This window comes from Cnephaeus nilssonii (assembly GCF_951640355.1).
Source record: "Cnephaeus nilssonii genome assembly, chromosome: 7".
In the NCBI taxonomy this organism is placed as follows: domain Eukaryota; kingdom Metazoa; phylum Chordata; class Mammalia; order Chiroptera; family Vespertilionidae; genus Cnephaeus; species Cnephaeus nilssonii.
The window spans coordinates 53,764,942-53,784,771 of NC_137078.1; the positions used below are offsets into that span (position 1 = coordinate 53,764,942).

The following is a 19,830-nucleotide window of genomic DNA, read 5'->3' on the forward strand; positions in this document are numbered from 1 at the left end:
TGAATCACTTGGCTGGAGGAAACTGTATAAACAAAGCTTGCAAAGTTCAGAAAATTATAGGGATGTATTCAGAGAACAGTAAAGAGTCAAACTGAACTGGTGAATAGGATGCAAGTAGGCAGATTATGAGAATTTAGGACTTAAGAGATAAGTCGAGGCCATGTGGAAGAGGTTCTTCAAATCCCTGTGAAGTGTCAGTTTTCATTAGTTAAGAGGTGGAGAGCTATTGAAAGATTTAAGAAAAGAACTAAATTTATTGTAACTTATTAGAAAATAAATTGGTGATAATGGGTAAGATACTTTGGATAAGAGTGGTTTTGTAGGTGGGAAATCTAAGTAAACTCTATTAGATCAATCTAATAATGTTTAGCATTAAGGAGCACTTTCTACTCTATCCAATTCACTGTATTGACAGCTTTGTAGATTTCCAGTTCACTCTATTGACATCATGTGTTGGAGATGGGGAGGAGGGGGGTAGTGAGCAAAGAATCATAAAATGTTATAAAACTATAATATGGTTATAGTTAGTTGTGAGTACATGAAACATAGTTTATTCTTGTATTATTATTTAATAATTATTGTATTATTTTCCATTTGAACATCTGTAAACCTACTTTTGCCCCTATTGTATTTAGAGATAGAATTATTTCTACAGATACAAAAATATGACTCAGACTTACCTGGAATCATATACCAGTTAGATATCTGAGGTTTTGTGTTTGGATGTCAAAAACAAGTTTTGCTGCTTATAGAAGGTGAAAGGTTAGGCAAGGCAGATTTTCTTCTCTGTGTATATTTTAATGAGTGTTTCAAAAAATCAAAGTTGTTTTCACAATGTACATACAGTCATATGTACATTGGCCATAGATTTGAATGCTTGGAAAGCAACACTTTTCACTTCTACTTATGACAGAATTAATAAGTGGCCTAGATATCCCTTAAAGTGCTTACTGTACAACTAGTGAATGAAATAATCTCTTGCCTCATAGATATTGATATGTAAGTTTTTCCTCATGGCAGTTTTATTTTGGCTACTGCAAAAAAGCAATGGAAAGCAAATATTTAAAACAAAAACTATGATATATAATATTAAATAAATAAAGTAGTTGGTAGAAATATTTATGATATATATGTTCCTCTTTTTTCCAGAACTCTGGATATTGAGAGAGAGAGAGAGAGAGAGAGAGAGAGAGAGAGAGAGAGAGCGAGCGCGCAGCGTATGGCTTTTGTGATTCATTCATGTGATTGTGTGTATCAGCAGTTCATATTCATTATAATGGAGTGTTAATCCATTATATAGCTATACCACAATTTATTCTTCTCTTCACTAGTTAGTTGATGGGCATTTGAATTATTTTCAGTTTATTGGCTATTGTGAACATTCATGTAAAAGTCTCTGTAAGGACATTATTTTCATTTCTCCTGGGTAAATCTGTAGGAATGGGATTGCTTAGTTGTATGGTAAGTGTAAGACTTTGCTTTTCAGAGTGGTTGTACTAATTTAAATGCTCACCACAAACATAAGATAATTTCAGTTTATAATATTTCGGTTAAATGCATATGTATCTTTTCCCCTGAGAATTCTTTAAGGGCAATAATCTTGATATCCTACACCAATGCCTATTTATTTAATTGTAGTTGCTTAGTTTTGAGATTGGATATCCAATCTCAGCAGGTTATCTTTTTGTGTGACAAAGATAAAAATGACTTTTCTTATTGAGTGAAAATATGAATTGGGCTATTAAAATTAATTTTTTTCTTTTTGTCTTTTTTTATTTAAAAAGAAATTTATTTGCTTTAAGGGCAGAATCAAAATATTTAGTATCAGTGAGGATAACTATTTTGAATCACTGATTCAGTCAAGTTCATATTTTGACCATTTACTTTTAGCACTGGATACAATTTAGTGAATGTTTTATAGCTCACATTTCTTTTTTAGCAATCACAATATGATAATTTCAAACAAATCTGTTTTTTCTTTTACGTGTACAGCTACCCCAAAGGGAAATATTGTAGGTCTATATTACTTGGGTTTTCTTTGACACTTACTTATATGTTGTTAGTTTTATAATCAACTATTTGGTTGAATTATTCTTACCCTTAATGTTTTCCCTGAAATCAGTTTAATCTTTTGTAGTTTGCCCTATTCATTGGGAAAACTTCATTTGAAATTCTTGGCACTAGAAGGAAATCCTATGAGAACCATTCGAAGAGAAATTATAAATGTAAGCATATTTGGAAATCAGTTTTTAAATTTGAAAATTATACATATGTGTTGATGTATAAAACTTTTAAGATGTCTTAGTGAATATGTGCCTTTCCACCTTTTCAGAAAGGAACCCAAGAAGTCTTAAAATATCTACGAAGCAAGATTAAAGGTACTTTTCAATTTTCTTCTGTATTAGAAGGATGATATGAAAGGTAGTAAAGTACTAATAGTACAGTATTTGGGGTATAAATAATTAGAGGGAATGGTTCCTGCCAGGTATGGTTGCAATAATCAATCCATATAGGTCATAAGTATGTTGAAGTTATAAAAATATTCTTAAATCCGCAATAATAATGTTCTGTCTTTAATCTGATGATTTGTGTGTTACAGTATACCAGTTAGAAAATGTAACAAAGCAAAAACTTCTATCGTATAATATATAGGTTTTATCTATATTTATCTATCTATCTATATACTCATATACATATATATGCTTATTTATGTAGTATAATGTAGGGGTTTTATATACATGGTATAATCTATAACAATAAAAGCATAATATGCAAATTGACCGAATGACCGAACAGCAAGAACAACCATCCGGATGACCTTCCAGACAACCACACTATGACACATACTGGCGCCAGGCCAGCCAAGTCGGGTGCAATGCAATTGGTCAGAGGGCCCCTCCATTTCCCTATTATCGCCCCTCAGAGGGAGGCCCAGGCCACCCTCTGTGGGGCAATTGATGGGGGGCTCAACGATCAATTGCCCCAAAGAGGGACGCCCAGGCTACCCAACTGGCAGCACTGTGTGCAGCGATTGATCGCCCCGCAGTGGGAGTCCCAGGCCAGGCAAGTGATTGCACCCCACACCTGTCACCAGCAGAGGGAGGCGACCTGTGGCAGGGGAGGGGCAGGCAGCGCCGCACAAATGGCAAGCAGTGGCAGTGGCGGGGGCTGGGCCAGCTGCTGGCAGCCAGGGGAAGGAAAGCCCCGATAGGCCCTTATCACTGGCTAGGCCTAGGGACCCTACCTGAGTGGTCCCGGATTACGAGAGGGTGCAGGCGGGCTGAGGGACACCAACCCCCCCCCCCACGCCCCCCCGTGCATGAATTTCGTGCACCGGGCCTCTAGTATATAATAATATATATGGGTATAAATAATATTGACTAGGAAGTATATTAGCAAGTATTTGAATATCTTTTGCCTTAGCTAAGTTCTGACAACAAATAAATACAAAACACATTTTTCAGGGTATGTTTATTTAGCACGAACAAAGGAGAAAATGATACTATAAATTTAATTCTTAATGCTTCACTAAAATTGTGATATATTCCAAATTTTTATTTATTGTATGTCATAGTGGCATACATTGGAGCATTAAGATTTAAACAAAAACATTAGTTGTATGAGTGTATTGCTGCAGATACCACTAAACCACTCCAAAACTTATTGGCTAAATATAGCAGCTGTTAATTTAGTTCAGAACTCTGCACAACTTAGCCTAGCACCATATGGCTAGTGAGTATATGTTATATAAATAATTGTATACTTCAGTATATTCCATTTTCTGCCTTGCCCTTTAAACAAATTATTAAAATCATATTCTAAGACTTATTTCCTGCCAAAGAGTTTCCTTTCTTCTCCAGGTATGCTTTCTCTTCCAGAAAAATTTATTTATTCTGATATGAACCAAGTCATTTCAGAATAATCAGAATTTTTTTAAGACTTAATTTTTTTAAATATATTTTTTTTATTGATTTCAGAGAAGAAGGGAGAGGGAGAGAGAGATAGAAACATCAATGATGAGAGAGAATCATTGGCCGACTGCCTCCTGCACGCCCTCTACTGGGGATTAAGTCCGCAACCCAGACATGTGCTCTAACCTGGAATCTAACCGTGACCTCCTGGTTCATAGGTCAGTGCTCAACCACTGAGACACACCGGCTGGCTTAAGACTTAATTTTTTTAAAGAATAGTTTAAGGCCCTGGCTGGTTTGGCTCAGTGGATAGAGTAGCCACACTAGTATTGTGTTGATGACTTTTGCATGTATGTTTATGGGAGATATTGCTTTCTAGTTGCTTTATAATATCTTTGTCAGTTATTAGGGTAATGATGGCCTCATAAAATGAGTTATGAAGTATTCCCTCTGCTTTTATCCTCTGAAATTGGTATAATTTCTTCCTTAAATGTTTGATAGAATTTACCACTGAACCTATCTAGACCTGGTGCTTTCTGTTTTGGAAGATTATTATTGATTCAGTTTCTTTACTAGATATGGCCTTTTGGGTTTTCTGTATCTTTCTGTGTGAGTTTAGCAGACTGTATCTTTTAAGGTATTGGTCTATTTTATCCAGATTATCAAATTTGTGGGCATAGAGTTGTTCTTATTATTCCTTTATTATTCACTTCATGTCCATGAGATCTGTAGTGATGTCCCAACTTTCATTTCTGATATTAGTAATTAGTGTCCTGTCTCTTCCTTTCTTAGTTAGTCTGGCTTAGAGGCATATCAATTTTATTGATCCTTTCAAAGAATCAGCTTTTGTTTTCATTGATTTTTCTCTATTGATTTTCTGTTTTCAATTTTTTAAATTTCTGCTTGAATTCTTAGTCTATCTTTTTACTTTGGATTTAATTTGCTCTTTTTTTAATTTCCTAAGGTGGAAATTTAGATTATTGATTTTGGATCTATATTTTCTAGTATATGCATTCAGTACTATAAATTTACCTCTAACCACTCCTTTCACTTCATCCAACAAATTTTGTTGAGTTGTATTTTCATTTTCAAGTCGTTCAAATATTTAAAAATTTCTCTTTAGATTTCTTCTTTGAACCATGTGTTATTTAGAAATGTGTTGTTTCTCCACATAATTTGGAATTTTCCAGTTGTCTTTCTGGTACAGATTTCTAGTTTAAATATCTAAAAGCAGATATTGATGATTTCTATTCTTTTAAATTTACATATTTAGAAGTTTCATTGTAAACATATGTTTTCATTTCTCTTGTGTTTATATCCAGGTAGAATTTCAAGGTCATATGGTAACTTTATGTTTAGTCATTTGAAGAACTGCCAAACTATTTTACAAAAAAATCACACCATTTTTTATTCTTATCAACATTGTATGAGGGTTTTGATTCTTCCACATCTTCACCAACACACTTTTTTTTCTGACTTTCAGATTCTAGACATCCTAGTGGGTGTGAAGTATCTCACTGTAGATTTGATTTGCATTTCCCTGATTACTAATGATTTGAGTACCTTTTCATGTACTTATTGGCCATTATACATTTTTGGAGAAACATCTATTCAGATCCTTAGCCCAGTTTTTAATTAGATTATTTATCTATTTATTATTGAATTGTATTAGTTTTTTATATAATCCATATATATAAAAGCCTAAGTGACTGAATGACCAGTTGACCAGTAACTATGACGCTCACTGACCACCAGGGGGCAGATGCTCAACCCAAGAGCTGCCCCCTGGTGGTCAGTATGCTCCCACAGTGGGAGCGCCACTCAGCTGACCGAGGAGCGCCAGACACCAGGCTCACAGCTGGTAAGTGCAGCTGTGGCAGTGTGAGCCTCTCCCGCCTCCGCAGCAGTGCTACCACGTAGCAGCGGCAGCAGGTGCAGTGGTGCCAGGATGAGCGGGAGCAGCGTGGCGCCCGGTCCCGGCTCGGGCTCCTCCCTAGCCATCTGCCGCTTCGCGCACTACTACATCCCCCAAGGGGTCCCGGATTGTGAGAGGGTGCAGGCCAGACTGAGGGGTCCCACCAGTGCATGAACCTGCGCACTGGGCCTCTAGTCTGGTTATAAGTATCTTGTCAGATATCTGATTTGCAAATATTTTCTAGCTCTGTATGTGTTGTCTTTTCATTTTCTTGATGTCCTTCGAAACACAAAAGTCTTTTTGAATTTTGATGAAGTTATTTTATCTGTTTTCTCTTTATTTGCTTATGCTTTTGGTTTCATATTTAAAAATCCTTTGCAGAATCTTATTTTATTAAGATTTGCCACTATATTTTCTTCTAAGTTTTGTACTTTTGCTCTTACATTTATGCTTCATTTATCTCTTCTTCTGAAGAATTCTCTTGTTCTTTCATTTGGGGATTTTTTTTTGTATCCTTATTTTGGCTGTCTGTTTGAGTTTGTGACTATGTATTAGGTAGATCCTCTATGCCTCTCAATCTTTAGTGCAGGACAGTGTCAAAGGCTTTATGACTAGTTAGATCAGACAAAGACTCAAAGCCTCCAGAGACTGCCTTTGCCTACAGATTCTGACTTGAATGGTCCAAGGCAGTCGACATCGGGTGTGAAGAGAATTTTTGTCAACAGGGTGGGGCAGTTGCTTCTGCCTGGAGGCTAATTGTTATTTTTAATCTCTTAAGTGGCCTCAGGGCAAGGTGTTTTCCAATAGGGTGGGTCAACTGTCTCCCCCCCCCCAGGCAAGGCAAATGTCTGTGTGGGAAAGATGCATGAGGAAATGACTCAGCACAAGAATCTGGGGGTATCTGCCTTCTGAGCTCTAACCCCAATCCTGGCTTTGCTCACACAGCTCCAGTCCACTCTGTCCTTCCTCTACCAGAGCACAAGGTGGGTGGCTCCACAGGGAATGCTCTTACATTTATGTCTTTGATCTATATTGAATAATTTTTAAAATGTGGTGTGACATGGGTTCAATTTCTTTTTTTTTTTTTTTGCATGTGGCTATCCAGTTTCCCTGTTTCATTTGTTGGAAAGGCTATTCTTTTCAATAAGATCTTTCCTTCCTTGTTGAAAATCAGTTGACCGTAAATGTAGGGTGCATTCTGGCCTCTCATTTTTATTCCACTGATCTCCATGTCTCTTCTGTGCCAGGACCACACTGTCTTGATTACCATTGCTTTGTAGTAAGTTTTGTAATCAGGAAATGTAAGTCCTCCTACTTTATTCTTTTTCTCAGGCTTGTTTAGGCTCTTCTGGGTTTCTTGCAATTCCATACGAATTTTACAATCAACTTAATTTCTACAAAGAACTCAGCTGGGATTCTGTTAGAGGATTGCATCGAATTTGGAAATATTGCCAAGGCAGTGTTAAATGTCTCTGGAGATTAGTGAGAGGGGTGATTTGTGTGTGAATGTGTGAGTACACAGACATGTTAGGAAATATTTATTGAAAATAGCCCAGCTCAGTAGTTGAGCATCAATCTGTGAACCAGGAGGTCATGGTTCAATTCCCAGTCAGGGCACATGCCTGGGTTGCAGGCTTGATCCCCAGTGTAGGGTGTGCAGGAGGCAGCTGATCAATGATACTCTCTCATCATTGATGTTTCTATCTCTCTCTCCCTCTCCCTCCTTCTCTTAAATCAATTTAAAAAAGAAGAAGAAGAAGAAGAAAGCAAGAAAATAGTCTTACATTTGCTAACAAAAAAAATCTTAATGTAAGTAATATATTAAAAGTTTCCTGGATTAGACAAATTGCCAGATTTTAAATGATTGAGGATAATCAGCTTCATTGTATTCTAAAATGAAAAGATAGGCATATGCCTATTTGGTAGACATTTGTGGGAAATAATTTTTTTTTTTTTGCTGTTGTTTTTAATATATTTCTTCTAATGGACTATATTATTTTGCTTAAGAGGAAGGATTCCTTGTTGTTTCTTCTGAGACATTTTAGTTATTCTTTTTAAAAATATATATATTTTATTGATTTTTTTTTTTACAGAGAGGAAGGGAGAAGGATAGAGAGTTAGAAACATTGATGAGAGAGAAACATCTATCAGCTGCCTCCTGCACACCTCCTACTGGGGATGTGCCCGCAACCAAGGTACATGCCCTTGACCGGAATCGAACCTGGGACCTTTCAGTCTGCAGGCTGACGCTCTATCCACTGAGCCAAACCGGTTAGGGCAATTTAGTTATTCTTAAAGGTTCTTTCCTACTTCTGAGTTTCCTTACGGTAGATTTATTAATAGATTTTGAAGCCATATTATAGTGACTTTATTTTCTATTAATTAAATATTAAATTCAAACTCAGATTTGAGTTATTGGAGATAAAGCATACGACTAAGATATTCTCACCAATTACATAAAGAAATCATATATATAATTTTATGTATTTTCTTAATTTTCAAAAATGACTTTATACTATATATATTGGTTTCATATAACATTTCCTCCCCCAGATGATGGACCTAGCCAAAGTGACTCTGTTATTGAGACTGCCATGACACTACCAAGTGAATCAAGAGTCAATGTACATGCCATCATCACATTAAAAATATTAGACTATAGGTATGTAATTCATTTTTTTAAACGTAACAAAACATAGGAAATTTTCAGAAATAAATCTTTTGAAAAACTGCATTAGTATGCTTGACTTAGAATAATAGCAATTGTAAAAGCAGTGATGAGATAGAAGCATATTAAAAGTTCAATGAACTTAAATGCCCTTTTCTTAGGTGGTTTGTATATATTATGCTAGAGATGAATCAATGGTTATTGATAGTAAAATGTTTATAATAAAGAACCTTTTGGTATTATGAAAAATAAAAGGGTGACAGTATTGGTTAGTAATAAAATTTTCTGACTCCAGCATCTAGAGAGGATTTTTATACTGGTATAAGGTAGGGGAAGGGTGAGGGAGGTGTGTTTATGTTGGTAAATTAGAAATAAATGTAATTTAGTTAATGAACACCCCAAGCAGGCAAAGCTTGAGAGGTTGTATTGTGTTAATATATCTGAATGAGAATAAAATGATATCATAGTAACAATGTGCTCTGGTAGCACATATATTCAATCTGAAACAGTTACAATGTTGGTATGTAAACTGAGACAAAGCTTTAAAATTTTTATATATATGGAAGTGCATTCGATTGGAGAATGAAGATAACTTATGCAAAGTTTGGGAGTGGTTGTCAAATGTTCTATCAGTACTGAAGCAACAATGATAAAAATAACCAATATTATCAAAGCTCTTGCAATGATTGGCTCGGTAACGTAATGAAAATACAGAATTACACCAATTCATTAACACAGCCAGCTTCAATATCTTGCCTCTTTTCCTCAATGTGTCAGTAGGAACCACCTTCTCAGTAGTCAGTATCCTCCAAAATACATCTATACAGTAATAGTAATACAGTTTTATTTGAGATAATCACTCCTACTTTTTAAAGACACACATATCACAAAAGCATAATAAATACAACACTTAGACTACACATCTTAGATTACTCAGATTCTGAATTTATTGTAATTTGTTTTCCTCAGAGACTTTAATTGGAAAAGAGTATACCATTTAAGATACAAATTAATTCCCAATTTTAAGTTATAAATGCCTTCAACTAAATTTTTTAAAATAGCATGAATCTTCAAAGTTTGATTACCATAAATCAGTTTCTGATGACTTGAGCATTGCTGATTGAAAAGATAAAAATGCTACATCTGCCCAGCAGAAAATGGGGCCCTTAGCAGAAAAAGTAGAAGGCATAATACGTATGAAATTTAGGCTGTCTTTTTTCCTATCTGTATTACAATAACTTTCTTACACAGTTCTCCTATACTGCACACATTATATTGCTTTCTTGTACATACAGTCATTCAGTGGCTATTCTATCGAGGATGCTTTTAAGTGGATGATGTATTAAGCATTAAAAATTGTAAAAGAAGAACATAAAGATAATGGCTAATTATAACATCAACAAATGGTTAAATGTCAGCAGTCTATAGTTTCATTTAAGATTAAACTTACATTTTATTAAAAATCTTACTGAAAATTTTAATTTTATTGAAAAGGAAATTTATATTTACATTTGTAAAAGATCTGTCATAAATAACAATTAATAACTCTTTATATTATAATTTAAAAAAACTGAGGTTCAGGGAAGGTGAATAATAAAGCTCCTTAATGGTAGAACCAGGAATTGTTTATTCTAAGGCCACTACCCTGTCTACCTTGTCACATGCTAAAGGAGAGATAAATTGGTTTAGGTTATGAGAACACTAGTTTAGTACAATATTGAACATTTAAGAATGACTCTTATCTTGCAGTTAAATATATACCTAAAGAAAGTTGACAGATAGCCTGTATTAAGGGATTTTTAAAAAGGGGCAAAAACAGTTTTTAAAATTACATATTTAGTTCTACTCTGAGGTAGAGGAATCCATTTACTGAATTACTAGCTATTTACTGTATGACTTCTAGACATTAGACTCTGAAGATATATCTCTGTTTTTATTAACATTGAGTATATGAATGCTCAGAAGGTACATTGTGTTGTGACACAGTATGTTGTCTGAATTCCTGACAGTTAACATTTTGTGGGTTGGCAGGTTTTTGTGGCATTCTTTACAGAACTAAATTACCAACTACCTTAAAAAATTGTCTTATAAAATCTTCAAAGTTCTTTAAAAGTGAAAAATAATAATCATATTTTTCTGGACTTCTCAAAGTTAAACATTTTTCATTTAGTGATAAACAAACAACCTTGATTCCTGATGAAGTGTTTGATGCAGTAAAAAGCAATATTATCACTTCTATTAACTTCAGTAAGAATCAGCTATGTGAAATTCCAAAAAGGTAAGAACTGTTCATGATGCCATTTCTATTAAGTTTTTACTCATTCTTTGTTGCAAAAATATTTATTTTTTATAGTTTTTAAATTTGAAAGTATATATAAAATTTCTTGCATTAATAATACTTGAGGGATTTAGCAAAATTTATTTAAGTATTTCCTGAGACACTTTTACTGTTTGTTATGAGAGGTGTATATATGTAGATTTTTCCCTAAAACTTTGTTTCTTTTTTTACTTTTTAAACTTGGAGACTAGATATCAGAATTATTAAAAGTATTAAATTACTTTTTCCCAAATAATGAAAAATACATGAGGAAGTTTTAAGAGACTATCCAAAGCCAGGTTCATGTAGATTAATAGGAATTTTCATTTGGGGCTTTATATTAGTGGATTGTCAATCCACTGAATTTTTCCACTGATAGCAAAAATAAAATTGACTGAATCCTGTTAATATTTTTCTCCCAAAAAAGGATTCCTTACTTCCAAATATTAGAAGTCTTTCTCATTATATTTTGTTTAAAACATCATTTTTGATGTAAATTATAGCAGAATTTTAGGTTTTGAGAAAAAATTAGTTTAACGTTGAACTTTTACAAATGAATGTTCTCTTGCAATTAACTATATACCCAAAGAAAGGTGACAGATAACTTTGCAATTAAGACAACAGTATGGGAGGCAGGATTGGGCAATGTTAAAGAACTGGGACAATATAGTTGATTGCTTATATCTATATCCCAGATCTACCAGCTGTGTGGCTTTGGACAGGTTAACTAGCTGCTCTTACTGGTAGTTTTCTCACCTGTGAAGTAGAGATAATAATTTATTATTACCTACTAGAGGCCTGGTGCACGGATTCATGCACCACGGGTCCCTCGGCTTGGCCTGCGGGGATTGGGCCGAAACCGGCTCTCTGACATCTCCCGAGGGGTCCAGGATTGCGAGAGGGCACAGACCGGGCTGAGGGACCCCACTGGTGCATGATAGGGGTTGGGGGGGACCTCAGAGGGCTCCAGGGCATGTCTAGCCCGTCTCGCCCAGTCCTGACCGGCCGAACCTCAGCAGCAAGCGAACCTACCGGTCAGAGCATCTGCCCCCTGGTGGTCAGTGCGTATCATAGCAACTGGTCAAACGGTCAGACACTTAGCATATTAGGCTTTTTTAAAAAATATTTTTTTATTGATTTTTTTTTTTTTTTACAGAGAGGAAGGGAGAGGGATAGAGAGTTAGAAACATCGATGAGAGAGAAACATCAGCTGCCTCCTACACACTCCCTACTGGGTATGTGCCCGCAACCAAGGTACATGCCCTTGAATTGAACCTGGGACCCTTGAGTCCGCAGGCCGACACTCTATCCATTGAGCCAAACCGGTTGGGGCGCATATTAGGCTTTTATATATATAGATATTAATAGCTATTTATAAGAATCAAATGGCATAATCCACATAAAGCATTTAACCAGTGCTTAGCATGTAGCAAGTACTTAAGAACTTTTTAAAAAAGACAAAAAAGTTATGTATTTGGAAAATAGAATGACTTGCATCTGATTGCAAAAAAAATTTTTTCTATTTTTAAAATTTTTAAAAAGTCCAACAAACTATAACTTACTTTACAGAGCATAGTTTGGGATTGTAAATCTTGAAAGATGATAACTAAGAGTTTCCACTGAATAGGGAGATTTAGTTCATTTCCTCATTCTCTCTTACTTTAAGGGCTCAGAAGATATTTGATAGAGTAGTTAAGCATTGATATTTGCTGTCAGATAGGATAAGATTGTCTTGGGATCCTGGTTCAAACAAGCTAATTGGGAAAAATGATGAAAGGAGTTAAAAGACTTTACCTTATTGCTTATTTCCTTATTTTATCTCACAATCTGGTTATGCAAAACAATGTTATTCTGTTACCACAGTTATTTTATCACTAGAGGCTCGTTGCACGATATTTGTGCAAAAATAGGCCTTTCTTCCCCTGGCTTCATTCCTAGCCGCCCGGTAGCTGGCAAGTCCCAGCTCCCGGCCTGCCTGGAGCTGGCAAGTCCTTGCTTCTGTGTGGAGCACGGCTCCAGTAGTTCCCTCTGCCCCTCTTCCCCTCTTAGGAGGCATCATGCCCCTCCCGGCCCTCTCTGCGCCTGCATATGCAAATTAACCTCCATCTTTGTTGGGTTAATTTGCATACTCACTCTGATTGGCTATGGGCATAGCAGAGTGCTGGTTAATTTGCATGTTTCTCTTTTATTAGGTAAGATAATTTTCACTGTTTAGAAGGCCAAAGAAGAAATACAGTGAAGACATACCTTGCTGCAGAGAGTTTCTGAACCACTTTCTCTCTTTCTTAAATTTTTATTTCACATGTTACAGTTTTCACCATATTATTATCTGATTGTAAAAATAATATTTATTCATAAAATTTCATACTAAATGAAGGGAGAGATTGCTAATAGTTCCATCACTGATTTATTAACTAATGGCATATTTTATTTCAAGCTATTCCCCATTTATAATTATACGAGGGGCCCAATGCACGAAATTTGTGCAAGTGGCTTGGCCCCCACTGCCACAGTGGCAACCTCGGGCCCACCCCCCGCCACAGCGGCCAGGGGCCTCTGCCTCGGCCCCTGCCTGCCGTGGCTGCCGCCTCTGCCTTGGACCCCGCCACTGCGGCTTCTTCCAGAAGGTCGTCTGGAAGGACGTCCAGAAGGACATCTGGTCTAATTAGCATATTACGTTTTTATTATTATAGATTACAATTTGTATCTTGTCTGATTTATTTTTTTAAATAATTTACTATGTTGTAAACAGTACTTTAAAAATAGATCCAGCCCTAGCCGGTTTGGCTCAGTGGATAGAGCATTGGCCTGCGACTGAAAGGTCCCAGGTTCGATTCCGGTCTAGGGCACGTGCCCGTGTTGTGGGCTTGATCCCCAGTAGGGGTCGTGTAGGAAGCAGCCAGTAAGTGATTCTCTCTCATCATTGAAATTTCTATCTCTCTCTACCTTTCCCTTCCTCTCTGAAATCAATAAAAATACATTAAAAAATAAAAATAAAATAAAAATAAATGCAGAGTCCTAGCCATTTTGGCTCAGTGGATAGAACCTCGTTCAGCTCGAGGACTGAAGGTGCGGGTTCAGTTCCATTCAAGGGCATGTACCTGGGTTTCAATCTCGATCCCAACCTGGGTTGGAGCACATGCAGGATGCAGCCAATCTATCAGTGTTTCTCTCTGTCTCTCCCCCTCCCTTCCACTTTCTTTAAAAGTCAATGGAAAAATACCTTTGGGTGAGGATTAACAACAACATAGATCCATGGAAGCATGGAATGAACTGACAAATATCAGAGGGAAAGTGGGGAGTGGAAGGGGCGGCATGAGGAGATTAATGAAAGAGTTTATATGCATATATGCATAACCCATGGACACAGAATATAGTGTATTAGTCCTCATGGGGGTGGGTAGGTGCAGGGTAGAGGGGGTCATTGGGAGGGAAAAGGGGACATATGTTATATTTTCAACAATAGAGATTAAATACAGAAAAATTTATCTATATATTATAAAGTTGATTATGGCAATAAATAAAATATTTCTTTGGGCCAGATTTCTAGATGACTTATTAAATCGAAGAGTATGTCTCTCTGTAAATTTCCAAACTCATTGTTACCTTTCATTGTATTTTCTTTAGCACAATATTTGATATTCTTTTTTTCTTGCTAATATAGACAAAAATGACTTATAGTCAATAGTTTAATTCATTTCTTGGCTAACCATATATAGCATTTCATGTTTTTATAGTTAAACTAGAGGCCCAGTGCACAGATTCATGCACCAATGGGCCTGGCCTATGCCCTCTTGAAATCTGGGACCCCTCAGGGGATGTCAGAGAGCCGGGTTCAGCCCGACCCCCTCAGGCCAGGTTGAGGGACCCCACCGATGCACCAATCTGTGCACCAGGCCTCTAGTATGCATATAAAATCTTTGGTTAATCTCTTCCCCTCTTCCCCCCTCCCCCCTTCCCTCTGAGAGTCATCAGTCTGTTCCATGTTTCCATGCCTGTGGTTTCTGCTCCTGCATTGAGCGTCTGCCCCCTGGTAGTCAGTGCGCATCATAGCTACTGGTTGGTCGGACAGTAGGACAGTTGCTTAGACTTTTATATATATAGACTAGAGGCCCAGTGCACGAAATTCGTGCACGGAGGGGGGTTGTCCCTCAGCCCAGCCTGTACCCTCGCCAATATGGGACCCCTCAAGGGATGTCCGACTGCCCATCGGACATCCCTCTCACAATCCAGGACTGCTGGCTCCCAACTGCTTGCCTGCCTGCCTTCCTGATTGCCCCTAACCGCTTCTGCCTGCCAGCCTGATCACCCCCTAACCACTCTGCTGCCAGCCTGTTTTCCCCCAACTTCCCTCCTCTGCCGGCCTGGTCACCCCTAACTGCCCTCTCCTGCAGGGTTGATCACCTCCAACTGCCCTCCCTTGCAGGCCGGGTGCCTCCCAACTGCCCTCTCCTGCTGGCCATCTTGTGGTGGCCATCTTGTGTCCACATGGGGGCAGGATCTTTGACCACATGGGGGCAGCGATATTGTGTGTTGCAGTGATGATCAATCTGCATATTACTCTTTTATTAGATAGGATAGAGGCCTGGTACAGGGGTGGGGGCCAGCTGATTTGCCCTGAAGGGCGTCTGGAATCAGGTGGGGGTTCCCTTGGGGTGTGGGGCAGCCTGAGCGAGGGGCCTGTGGTGGTTTGAAGGCTGGCCACGCCCCCTGGCAACCCAAGCAGAGGCCCTGGTATCTGGAATTTATTTTCCTTCTACAATTGAAACTTTGTAGCCTGGAGCGGAGCCAAGCCTGGGACTCCCTCCGAGGCCGGAAGCCATTTGTGTTGGGGTTATAATTGAAACTTTGTTGCCTTAAGCGGGTGGGCCCGGCCAGGGTGTGCAGAAAGCTTTGCTTCCCCTGTTGCCGGCGACAACCCTGGCCTGCTCTCTCAAGCTCCATTCTGCCGCCATTTGTTTACCTTCTATAATTGAAACTTTGTAGCTTGAGTGGAGGCTTAGGCCTGGCCAGGGCAGGTGGAAAGCTTGGCTTCCTCTGTTACCTAGGAAACCTTGCTCTCTGTGGCTGTAGCCATCTTGGTTCGGGTTAATTTGCATACTCGCTCTGATTGGATGGTGGGCGTGGCTTGTGGGCGTGGCTTGTGGGTGTGTCAGAGGTATGGTCAATTTGCATATTTGTCTATTATTAGATAGGAATATAGATTAATAGCATACTTTTAAACTACTTAGCTTGATTAGGCTTACTTAGAAATGTTCAGTTCTTCCTTTTTAAGTCTTTGACTTAAGTTGCTTAGTAGTGACACTTATCAAACCTAGGAATTAACTTAATTTTTCTTGCAGTCATGATTAAATGTAATGATAGGATAACAAATACTATACTATACTTATAAAATGTGGACATATAATATTTAAAAAACATTTTGAAATACCCAGATGGTGTTATATAATGCACTCTAAAAAGAAAACTGTGGTATAGAATATGTGGCTAACTATTTATTTTATGGATTCAAATCATTACCAAATTGCCTAGATTTGACTTTTCTTCTTTGTCCATAATTGGTTTAAATATAAAATAAAGGGTCTGTTAAACTTCATCATACATTTAAGGGTAAGTAGAAATTCCGGGACAGATAATATTAAGGCTGTTTTTAAAAACGATTTTTATCAGTTACACATCCAAGCTGATTAAAATTTTTATGAGGAAAGTAAAATTTACAGCTTAATTAGCAGAAATAATACAGGATTTTTTTCCCCTCTATGGTCTTCTTATAGTTTGAGTGCTAACATTTAAAAATTATTTTTGTTTCAGGATTATAGAACTGAAGGAAATGGTTTCTGATGTCAATCTCAGTTTTAATAAGCTTTCCTTTATATCTTTGGAATTATGTATGCTTCAGAAATTGAGTTTTTTAGATCTCAGGTATGTATTGATACTATTCTTCACTTTTTCCATTATAACTTGTCTTTGAGTTTTGCCTAACTTTTGCCCTGTCCCTCATATTTTCCTAAGTAAGTCTGGAAATTGGTCTTTAGTTTATTAATAATATTTTAGGATAACTCTAAAATATAGCATTTAGGAAATATTTTAATCATTTATCTGTCATTGGTAGGCAATTTACAAGTTAGGTTACATGACAAAATTATTTTAGATATTGGAAAATATTAACATATTTTTTAGATTCTTGCTTATGCAAAATTACAAATAACATGTGGAAAGTATTTGCTTCACATGGTTTCTTTTTTGGAAGTAAATAACATTAAACTGTTACTCCTATACTGGCATACCAGCTAGCTGGCATGGCTTCTCTCTCTCTTTCTCTCTCTTTTTAAAAAAATGTATTTTTATTGATTTCACAGAGGAAGAGAAAGGAAGAGAGAGATAGACACATCAGTGATGAGAGAGAATCATTGACCATCTGCTTCCTGCACGCCCTCTACTAGGGATCAACCCACAACCTGGGCATGTGCCCTTGACTGGAATCGAACTGGGGACCCTTTAGTCTGCAGGCTGATGCTGTATCCACTGAACCAAACCAGCTAGGGCTAGCATGGCTTCTCTTAAAAAGAAACTATTTGGTTCCAAAATATTATATTACACATACATGCCAGAAATAATGAAAAGGAACACTATGAGTGGCAACAAAAAGAAAAGAAACTAAGGTTCTGCAGATGTAGTAGGAAGTTTAATTTAATTGTGTTCAAAGTTGACATGACAGGATCAGAAGTATCACAGTTCTCTGAAGGTAATAATATATGTCTCTGGGCTAGATAACCATTTATTTGCATGAGCTTTAAAACTATATGTCTACTACCTAGGCTTCCTACTGCTCATATATTGTTACTAGGAGTGTTTTTTAGTTTAAGTCTAGCTCTTCTTGTTCTCAAACAGTAGTCAAATAACAATAAATTAAGTTATATCTGTTTTTTACTTATGGGATTAAAGCAAATCTACTTTACTCTGCTCCTACTAAATGTAGATTAGTTTCTATTTTCAGGTGGCAGCATTTGCAAAACAGTGTAAATCTTATTAACAGAGTAAAGAGGGTGAATTCATGTCCACATTGCTGTTGTATTTATTTCTTTTTGTCCATTCTTCAGTGGTGTATGTATGTATGAATGCCTTTTTCTGGAACCATATCTGGAGGTTTCTAATTAAGTGATTAAAATATGCTTTTATGTCTAATATCAGGTATAAGACTTTTTGGGAAAAGGATAGAAATGAACAGTAGGTTATATTCATTACAACTTAATAAAGACAATAACTGGAGAAAAGAAAAAACAGGTTGAACTGTAACTATTACGCTTGACTTCTGAATGTAAAGAAATAATTTAGAGGAAATTATTCAATTGCAATAAGTAGCCATCAGGTTGGATATAATTTTTTCACAGATATTTTCTATTTTAGGTATATAGCCTCTATAATCCTACCTTTTTGTTAACCTTCCATCTAACATTGTTTCCAGATCCTTTCAGCAGTAAATGAGATTCTGCCATGGTTCATCATAAGATCTAAAAAAAAAAAAAAATGCACTGTGCAAGTTTAAATTCTAAACTTAGAGTAGAAATGGACTTGTATAATACCTATGTAGTAGAGAGTTCCACATTTCTAAATTTGTAGACTCTCTCTAATTTCCTGTGTCAATTTTTAAATATAATATTTAAAAAATTTTTCAGTAGAATTTCATGTCTGTATGCAAGATATCTGTGCATTAACACCAATCACATATCTGTAGTATCAAAGAGTGTGGTATTTACAGGCATGGTCTAAAGGGCCCTGATCCGGAGAAGTATTGCTGAACTCAGTTTGAAGGAGATAAGGGGTTAGTTAACAGTGTTTGTCCTGTTAATTGTTAAAGAGTTGATTATATTATTAATGGGATGCATATTGGTATTAGAATTTATAATCAAATCAGTAATCAAATACTTGAGGTAGCCACTGATTTAGCATTCTCAGGACTCAGTCTTAAGCAGATCAGATCGAACATTGATAAGCAGAGCTGTGTATTTTTTGTGTGTGATCAATACTTTAATTATAAATTGAAGCTGAACAAAATTTTTTTGTAAATCATCTTTTTCTTCCTAATTTAGAAACAATTTTTTAAATTCTTTGCCTGAAGAAATGGAATCGTTGATAAGACTACAGACAATCAATCTTTCCTTTAATAGGTAAGAGACAGAACAGACAAATCTGTGACTAACGATTATTCTATGGAACATTTGTAGGTTTAATCAGAGAATACAACTAAAAGAGCAAACAAAAAAGGCCCTATATTTTTACTTCATTTAAATATCCAGGTTTATTTTCACTTAGTTCTACTTAGAATTTAAAGTGTTGTTGCTTTCTTAGAATTTTCACCACTGATATGTAGTAGATTTTTGTTCCTTTTAATCATTTTAATAATTATAATTGCAATAATGGAAGCATTGTGCACAGACAAAGGTGTTTCCTGAGATTACCTGAAGATAAAGGAGTAGCATTGAAACTAAGACTTAGGAAAAATAGGCAGACATTTGCCAGATACACAGGGGTAAGGTACCCCAGGTAGAGCAAGTAGCATGTGTGAAGCACACAGATATGAGAACATGATTTGTTTGGGGCACTTCAAGAAGTTTAATATGGCTCTGACCATAAAGTATGGAGCTAGAGGAGTGGAGGTAACAAATGAAGTTGGGCTTTTTATCCCAAATGAAACTTAGATTTAATTCTTTAAACACTATAAAACTACTGCTAATTATTAAGAACTAGAGGCACAGTGCATGAATTTGTGCAACAGAAGGGTCCCTCAGCCTGGCCTACAGGATTGGGCTGAAACCAACTCTCCGACATCCCCCAAGGGGTCCCGGATTGCGAGAGAGTGCAGGCCAGGCCAAGGGACTCCACCGGTGCACGATTGGGGCAGGGGAGGGGCACGGGAGGTTGGCCAGCTGGGGAGGGACCGCAGGAGGGCTCCAGGATGTGTTTACCCCATCTCGCTCAGTCCTGATCAGCCGGACCCCAGCAGCAAGCTAACCTACTT

The 19,830-nt window shown here is 36.9% G+C and overlaps 1 protein-coding gene across 4 annotated transcripts in view; it reads left to right on the top strand.

The window, feature by feature from the left end:
• The window catches only part of LRRC40 (leucine rich repeat containing 40), a 50,200-nt gene that overhangs the window by 17,114 nt on the left and 13,256 nt on the right, over positions 1 to 19,830 (top strand). For 2 of the 4 annotated variants that reach the window (XM_079776033.1, XM_079776032.1), the window contains 6 exons: positions 2,123 to 2,225; positions 2,333 to 2,378; positions 8,380 to 8,488; positions 10,665 to 10,772; positions 16,623 to 16,733; positions 18,902 to 18,979. In XM_079776033.1, coding sequence (XP_079632159.1) covers positions 2,123 to 2,225; positions 2,333 to 2,378; positions 8,380 to 8,488; positions 10,665 to 10,772; positions 16,623 to 16,733; positions 18,902 to 18,979 — 555 coding nt within the window. The other 2 variants (XM_079776034.1, XM_079776035.1) reach the window with 2 other exon arrangements.